This window comes from Carex rostrata, chromosome 27 (assembly GCF_964058835.1).
Source record: "Carex rostrata chromosome 27, lpCarRost1.2, whole genome shotgun sequence".
NCBI classification, from domain to species: domain Eukaryota; kingdom Viridiplantae; phylum Streptophyta; class Magnoliopsida; order Poales; family Cyperaceae; genus Carex; species Carex rostrata.
This window is the reverse complement of record NC_135944.1, coordinates 2,850,518-2,859,710: the sequence shown is the minus strand read 5'-3', so window position 1 is coordinate 2,859,710 and position 9,193 is coordinate 2,850,518. Positions and strand designations below refer to the sequence as shown.

The window sequence follows — 9,193 nt, the reverse complement described above, 5'->3', positions numbered from 1 at the left end:
TATTTGGAAAGAATAATATGGTTTTTCTTTTCATTAATCATATATGATATTGTTTTTAGGTATCAATCCAAATATTTTTTGATGTGGTATGTATATCTGTATTTTTAAATTTTACTAGTCGTTGAAACTTTTGTAGTTTTACCTTCACAATTGTCATGCGATAAATGTGGAAATCATGGGTCCAATAACGGTATTTGTTTAAGCCTTGAAGCATTTTATTTTGTAATCGCCTTTTTCATGGTTGTACATAGCCTTGCTTGAAATAGAAAAATCAAGAAATATGTTTAAAAGAAATATATTTGCGTGATTTTATATTATACTTAAAAGATGCAACAAACAAAAACATTGATAAGTTAGCATTATTCCAACAAAATTCATAGATTTAGACGTTTTAAAAATTGATATGGAACAAGTCCCAAAAAAGAATAAAATTTAGATAATATATTTGTAATATTTAATATTTTTCAGTTATAAATTAAAGTGCAAAAATTAAAATGATTAAATAATATAATAAAATTATTTTTTGAAACGGGTTAAGTCAGATTAAATGGATGGATCGGTTAAGCGGGTTATTTGTCTGTTACTAGAATCCTTTTATTTGGAGAAAATGTAATGTCCCCCGGGCTACAGTCCCCCAAAAATATTTTGGGTCATATATGATAAGTTGCAGACGGAATCCCGATCCTGAAAGCACAAAATAAAGATGTTGCTTTCACAAAAGAATTTTCCGGGGTACGATAATAAAACCTCTTTATCTTTGCTATAATTGAAGCTTTTACAATGTAAAAAATATATACCTTGATGAGAACAAACCAAAAAACCAACTACTGCTAAAAATCAACTCATTCCCTCAAAATTTATCACACAATGCAGCTCCCTTACATATTTGTTATTGCATCAGTAAGGGAACCGTTACACAGTGTATATTCATTGTCGAAATGATAATGCTCCTCCAGGTCAATTTCTTCACCTTTGATAAATTCGTGGCTGAGAAAGCTCGGTTGATTGGTTGAAGATAGGAGTCTTGCCCACATACGGTCTGTTATGACTACTTTCTTTTGCTTCTCAGTGATCCTCTGAAAATATATAAAAAGGAAAATAACAAAGTTAAAAATTGTGTCGGGAACAATTTTATCAAAATCTCCTCTGTTTGGGTTTCACTATTTACCCCTTTCTTCCATTATTGATCCTCATTTTACTGAATTAATGGACTGTAAGAAATATGCAAATAAAAGAGAAAATTTAACAGAACTTACATAATATGGAATATATGCGTGCCTTCCGTTGACTGGCCCCACAGTGAAACCTGTGTATCCGGCCATGGCACCATGAACAGCGCTTTGTGCCAACAAGGTACTATAGATATTGTCCGATGCATTGCTAGGAACTGCGCGAATCATGTAAGTAGGATCTAGAAGAAATGAAAAAGAAAAACACTTTGTCAACAAATTAAAATAATCCAAGACTTGTCATAGAAGTCAAAAGTAAAGTTTATTACCTATGTACTTGAGATTTACACGCATTCTCTTCTTTCCTGAGAAGTGTTCCTACACGAGACAATATATGGTTACATTAGCCTCAGAACATAATTTACTCTATACATCTATCTTGAATGGCTTTAATTTTAAATCTGTGTGAAAAAATTGTTGGGCTTTATGTATTATCTGCAAAAAAAATCTGCTCAGATTATTCAGATATACGATATAATTAATATCCTTAAGCAATTATTGTTATAATCAAATCATTAACATGAAAAAGATTTACCTAGCCAGAAAGATGTCAATCAACTATAGCATAATGAATCATAGTAAATTGTAGTATTTTAGTGGCGTGCATGTACTAACCCTCTCATATGCATAAACATTAAGAAAACAGTATAAACAAACCTTTATCTTCTGAGAGAGCCACAAACCAACATCAAGCAATACTTTGTTTCCTGATGCATCATGATCCGTGTTGCGCAAACTATCTGCTATCAAATCCTGGCCAGCTCCTTCAGCAGCAACAATTACCATATGCCCATTCTCTTTTAGCCGTTTCTCAATGAATTCTAATAGGCCTCCCTCCCCTTCTAGGTAGAATGGCGATTCAGGAATTAGGCAACAATCCTAAAGAAAGACAAGGAAATATTGAACAGAATAAGTTTCTCGCATTTGAGATTTGCAACTGCATTGTGAAACATTTGGAAATGTAATCCACTGAATATGAAAGATATGCGATCAAAATTTCAAGAAAGCTAGCTAGCTTACCACGTCTCGGCTTGCAAGAGTAGCATACATTGCTATGAAACCTGCAGTAGTGAAAGGTAAAGAGCTATTAAGATAAAATAGTAAAGTTGTGCATAAGGCTCAGATCACCTGAAGAAAACCATAAAAAGAAATATTCCTGAAAATAACAAACAAAAAGGACTAAGAATACAAAATAAAAATCATAACAAAAAAATATTAACACCAATGTACTAAATCTTTTAGTCTAAGATAAATCATGGTCATACAACTATACATACCACTGTTGCGGCCCATTAATTTGACAAGGCCAATGCCATTTTCGTGGCTTTCGGCCTCCACATGTGCAGCATAGATTGCTTTTTGAGCCTCCTCCACCGCAGTATCAAAACCAAATGACTTGTCTATAACCTAGATTTCCAACAAAAGAAGCTGTTAAATAATTCTGAACTAACGAGGTGGTTGAATCTATTGCAAGTACAAACTACAATTACCTCTATGTCATTGTCTATGGTTTTGGGAATGCCAACAACTGCTACTTTGAGGCCCCTCCTTTGAATTTCCTACAAATTCCAAATTTTGGAAATAAAAAATGTTATTGACTGTTATCTGTTAACAGTTTAATAGAAAGTCAGGAACAATTTTTGTTAATAAATTGCATTAAATTGTCATAACATGTACCTCATATATGATGGAGGCCCCTTTCTGAGTTCCGTCACCTCCGATGATGTACACCTGTGGATTAATTTATAATACAATCAATGAGTAATTGGCTACTATGACCTTCAATGTTATGTTGGATATACATGCCAAAATTCTTCTTTCAAATTAAATAAGATTCCTACTTGGTTAATCCCCCGATCCTGAATTGCATCAACTATTTTGACAGTGTCATGGCCTCCACGAGATGTACCGAGAATGGTGCCTCCTCTTTTATGAATATCATTGACCAGTTTAGGTGTCAACTCAATGGTATTGCAAGAGTAGAAGCCTTTATAACCTCCCTAAAGAAAAAAAAAAAACATATATATTAGCAGTAGGCACATAACTGCCATCGAGTAAACTACCAGTCAGGAACTGTTCTTACCTAGATTTTACTAGTACAAGTCACAAACTAGTTATGGAAATAATATTTTTAACTAAAGCATATATCAAATTTTTAATTGGTATGTAGTTAGGAAAATAAACTCTAGATTCTGACATAATCATACTGTATCATATCTGTCATGACTGGTAAGGTAATATTTCTCAGTGCTCAAAAGAAAAACCTTACCTTTATACCGAGGATTTTGGTGACACCATATATGCTGTACAAGGCACACACAAGCTCTCTCACCACTGTGTTAAGTCCCGGGCAGAGCCCTCCACAAGTCACAATGCAAGCTTTTACCTCATCAGACTCAAAATATACCTAACAATATAAAGAAAAAAAAAATACTGTCATCATTTTAGTTGAGATATTAGTAAGGACTAATTAAAAGGATGATGAAAAAAAAAAGTGCAACCTTTTGACGAGGGCCGGCACGCCTGAAATGTGTGCCCTTTTTACTGTTCTTTTGAACCACAATCTGAAGAAAATAAAAAGAATTTTAATTTTATATATCCCCACAAAAAGTTATATAGAAGAGATATTATCATGCATAACAATATAATTTAAACACAAAGCCTTGCTTCTAGTAGTATTACACAAGTTTATTATAAAAATTGTTGTAAAAATATAGTACCTTTTGTGCAACGGTATCATCGACATCAACAAAGTATTGCCTGAAAAGTGAATGCCATCACATGATATTAGCAAAGCCTAATAAACATATATTTTTTTGATAAAAAAACCTAATAATTATTAATTAATTAAAAAAAATTAACAAGAAAATTAAATTATTACTTGACAACGGAGTATGCAGGATTGTCTTGCAATGGGTTCGGGTGACTCTGCATATGATGAAACAAAAGACAGTAAGATAAAAGTACATTAGGCTAGTGAAAATTAGGTTATGCTAATAATTTAGTATGCTGTATAATAAATACCCTTTATTTGCTGATGCAAATGCAAGAAAGAATACTCCTTGTGAAAATTTCTAACACTTTTTAGGTGTTGAGTGTTGACCACAAAATTTTAAGAAAAACTTGTTCGTCAAAGAAAACACGTGGTCAAAAGTTCGCAAGTTTTCCGAGATTCCTTCATTTTCTTATAAAGAAAAGGAATAAACTTAATTAGAACAAAAGAACAATTTTGATTTCTCCTTTAGAATTTGGAAATGTACAAAAATGGAACTTTGGTTCGTTCTTCCTTAAAGGTTGCTGATTCATTTTATTTCTATTTATAACATCACGAAATATTCCTCGCCTGCATTAATATTTGATCTTTTGAAACTATCTTGTACAAAATATCAATATCTATTTAACCGTCCCTTTATTTATAAAGTAAATTTTAATCATGAACTCAGATAAATAACCAAATATACTGAACTTTGTTTGTAAACATGTATGTTGCGAAAATTCTTTGATTATTAACTTGGATGGGAAAAAAAAGAACAAATCCAGTGTGTGTGTATAGTAGAGAGAGAGAGAGGTACATGAAGGTCCGGTATGTAATCAGAGAAATGAGGCACATCCTCTAAGACATAGCCACCATCGCCAATTACAATTTTGGGTTTCATTTTCTCTGTGTTCTTGATCTTCCTCTTGGCGCTTTCTAACCTTGACATGCCACCACTAATTTTCTCGGCCAGTAAATTTCTCAAGACCTTTGAAGGAGAAACCCCGAGCTCAGATGCATGGCCGCTTGCGTTTGATTTTGAATTTGGGGTTGAATCAGAAGTCCCGAGAGAACCCATTTGTGATTTCTTGGTTTTTGTTTCGAGAAGTGTTAGCTTTTCAGTTTGTTGATGAGAGGGGAGAGGTTTATGTTTCATGGAGGCGAAATTGGAAAGAGATTATTTATAGGAAAGGGGGGGCGAGGATTTGCGCCAAAACAGGATTGTTTGCCTCAGAGCATCAACTAAAAAATAAGGGGGAATTTCATGTATACCCCTCAAAAACATCAATATTACGTATTTTCTCCTCTAAATTTTAAAATTATATATTTTCCCCTCTAAACTCCAAAAACTCACATATTTACCCATTTTATTATATTTTATATTAAAACACATTCTAAATTTATAAAATACCTATTTTACCTTTTTATTAAAAAAGCATAATACGCCCATCTGACTCCAATTTGAATCTGGAGGTTCCTCTACAGTCCGAATTACTTTAAGATCCGTGCGCACTACATCAACACGAATCTTGAAGCGAACACACACGGATATTGAAGCAATGTGCACATATTTTAATGTGTTGCATGCGGATTAAAATTGCTTTGAGATCTGTGCAGACTAGATTAGCACGAATCTTGAAGCGAACACGCAATAATCTTATTGCGATGCGCTCGGATCGGACAGTATAGAAACCCTTCATATTCAAATTTGAGTTTAATGGGGCATTTCATACTTTTAATGAAGGGTAAAGTAGGTATTTTATAAATTTAGAATTAGTTTTAATATAAAAGACAATAAAATAGGTAAATATGTGAGTTTTTGAAGTTTAGAGGGGAAAATACGTAATTTTCAAATTTAGAGGGGAGAAAACGTAATATTGAAGTTTTTGAGGGGTATACATAAAATTCCCCCCAAAAAATAAAACTTTTTTTTGGTCAAATATAGTATGCGGGGATTGCAAATTTAACCCTGATAAGTTTGGAAATTATAATTTTTTATATCTGTAAAATTATGAAGTTTTTGACACCTGTTTTTATTCGGAATTTTTTTTTTTTAATATTATCAGATTAGATACAAAGATTAAAAAAAATCATACTTTTAAGCAATTTTTATGATATTTATTTAATTTTTTCACTAGTCAACATTTTGCTCAAGAGAAGTTAAATCTTGATTCTAAGAAACATAGTAATGAGCACTTTTTTTAATTAATTAGTTAGAATAATTCTAAAACGATCTAAAAGACTAAAACATTAATAGTGAAAGAAATTGAAAAATATTAATCAAAGTAGCAAGTACTTATAAGAAATAAGAGATTCGTTATGACAAAGCGGATTCATCTTTTATTTTCGGGGGAATTTCATGTATACCCCTCAAAAACTTCAAAATTACGTATTTCCCCCTCTAAATTTTAAAATTACATATTTCCCCTCTAAACTTCAAAAACTTATAAATTTACTCATTTTATTGTCTTTTATAGTAAAACACATTCTAGATTTATAAAATGCCAATTTTACCCTTTCATTAAAGCATAAAACATCCATTTGACTCAAATTTGAATCTAAAGGGTTCCTCTGTCCGAATTGCTTTAAGATATGTACTCGCTAAATCAGCACGAATCTTGAAGCGGACACACACAGATGCTAAATCTCCTCCGTTGTTGAGTGCTCCTTTCGTACGTAAATTTGATGACCTCAAGTTTCCGGAAATTTAAATTTTTATTGTTTATTTTATTGTTGCAAAGTAATAGGCTGTCAAATTGTTTTACAATAAATTAAACGAAAAAGTACAATTATGGAGGAGGAGAAGTATTGAAAAGTTTTAATTGACAATCTGTTTTGTGAAGTATATATTCTAAAGAGGAGGGTTCAAATGCACCCAAATTTTTGTGCACCCAAATGCACCTTATCTTTCAAATTATTTTTCTCCATTTTCAAAGTCCGAATAGTCAATCCGAACCATTAGATGCGATCTATATATTAAAATGTGCTTGGAGACCAAATTTTACATTTTTTGGAATTTTTTTACTACTTATTAAGCCATTTTGAAAATCACTGATTTTACATTTTCTGGACCATTGGATCAGCGATTTTCAAAGTGGCTTAATAAATAGTAAAAAAATTCCAAAAAATATAAAATTTGGTCTCCAAGTACATCTTAATATATAGATCACATTTAACGGTTCGGATTGACTATTCGGACTTTGAAAATGGAGAAAAAGAATAGGGTGCATTTGGGTGCACAAAAATTTGAGTGCATTTGAACCCTCCTCATATTCTAAATTGTTTAACAAATTTTATTTGCAAAATATCGATTTGCCTAATTTTTTTTTTTATCCAAATGTCTCTTGAATTAAAACGAATGTAATGAAAGAATCGAATGCCGACCGATACAAAAAAAATGATATGAATATTTTTCTTAGAAAAAATATAAAAAAGTGTCACAAGTTTACATAGAGGTTAGGTTTAAAAAATATATTTAATTCGTCTACTGCCACGTGTTGATCCCAAGCTCTGTTTGCTTTCGCCTGGTTAACAACAAAACAATAGCAACTCATAGAAAAACGACAATTTATAAAGAATTATAAAACTGCCTTGAAAGATTATTTGACAAATTACGATACAGTACTAGAATAATATTATGTGAAAGGTAATTTGACAGAGTACTACAAAATAATCGAAGAATAAATATTTCGAATAATGTTTGAAACTTACAATATATTCCCATTTTTTTTTTTTTTTTTTTTGCTTAGGAGCCGTAGTCGTTCCGCCAACGTGCCACAAAAGAATAATAAAATATTACGCAACAAAATGCCAACGGTCAAAAGTCCGACATGGACCCCATGGTCATATTTTTGTCGTGTCAAAAACGATGGAATTGACCCAATTTGGGGTCGCTCGTAGCTACCAAATTACATGAATTCGTATCCTCTGAGATATCTCAAACTTTGCGTGACTTTATGAAAAATCCCAACCGTTTAAATACGTTCTGCACGAATCTCGAACCACACATAATACTGACCCCCTACATCACCCCGAATAGGCACCGGACACGTCGGTCAGGCAGGGGATCATTGGGATCTTATGTGACCAATACAATTTTGGAGAATTGTAGCCATTATGCTAGAAGCCTGGAACTACACCTAGTGATGCATAGTGGTTTGCAAACGGGACGGGTCAGGCAGACCGGGCAAAACCCGTGGTGGGCGATGGGTAGAACAGGCACGGGTACAACGGATACACGGGTACAACAGGCACATATTCACGGTTTTTTTTTTTCAAAAACCTTGCCCTGCCCGTTTCAAACTTGTGCCAGTCTTGTTTTTTAATTTTTAAAGTCCAAATGATCGATCCAAACTGTTAGATGTGATATCTATATTAAAATATGCTAGGAGACCAAATTTTAAATTTTTTTTGGAATTTTTTTACTATTTATTAAGCCACTTTGAAAATCGCTGATCCAACGATGGCTTAACCCAACAGTAAAATCAGAAGCTACCGTTGGATCAGCAATTTTCAAAGTGGCTTAATAAATAGTTAAAAATTTCCAAAAAATGTAAAATTTGGTCTCCTAGCACATTTTAATATGGAGATTACATTTAATGGTTTGGATCGATCACTTGGACTTTAAAAATCGGAAAACGACTTGGTTGCACGGGAGGCTAGGAACAATCGATTGTATATTAGCCTATCTTTTTAAAAATCGGAAAACGACTTGGTTGCACGAGAGTATGGCTAAATTGCTACCGGTAGCACTTCGACCTAAGTGCTTACGGGGTCATATTTTCGTATTTGATGTTCAAACAACAAATTCAAACCGTTAGATGTTCAATCTATATTAAAATATTCTTGGAGACCAAATTTTATATTTTTTAGAATTTGTTTACTATTTATTAAGATGGTTTGAAATCGCTGTTTTTTAATGGTGCAGAATTTTAATAAAAAAAAAGATTTTCAAACCATCTTAATAAATAGTAAAAAAAATTTCAAAAAATGTAAAATTTGATCTCCAAGCACATTTTAATATAGATTGAACATCTAACGGTTTGGATTGTTGTTTGAACATCAAATACTAAGATATGACCCCGTAAGCACTTAGATCGAAGTGCTACCGATAGCAATTTAGTCATACTCTCTCTATATAGAGAGAGAGAGAGAGTAGTGTAGCTCATCTCTCTCTATATATATATGGAAATTATGTTTAACGGTTCAG

At 32.6% G+C, this 9,193-nt stretch overlaps 1 protein-coding gene across 1 annotated transcript; it reads right to left on the bottom strand.

The window, feature by feature from the left end:
* Positions 1-733: 733 nt before the first annotated feature.
* On the bottom strand, positions 734-5,172 carry LOC144545150 (ATP-dependent 6-phosphofructokinase 6-like). The gene is made up of 14 exons (XM_078293736.1): positions 4,802-5,172; positions 4,111-4,157; positions 3,950-3,989; positions 3,731-3,793; positions 3,499-3,636; positions 3,071-3,229; positions 2,907-2,960; positions 2,720-2,788; positions 2,507-2,636; positions 2,250-2,290; positions 1,887-2,108; positions 1,499-1,547; positions 1,257-1,411; positions 734-1,076 (listed from the first exon to the last, which is right to left on the bottom strand). The coding sequence occupies exons 1-14, from the start codon at positions 5,138-5,140 to the stop codon at positions 879-881; spliced, it is 1,704 nt and encodes a 567-aa protein (XP_078149862.1). The 5' UTR covers positions 5,141-5,172; the 3' UTR covers positions 734-878.
* Positions 5,173-9,193: the final 4,021 nt, after the last annotated feature.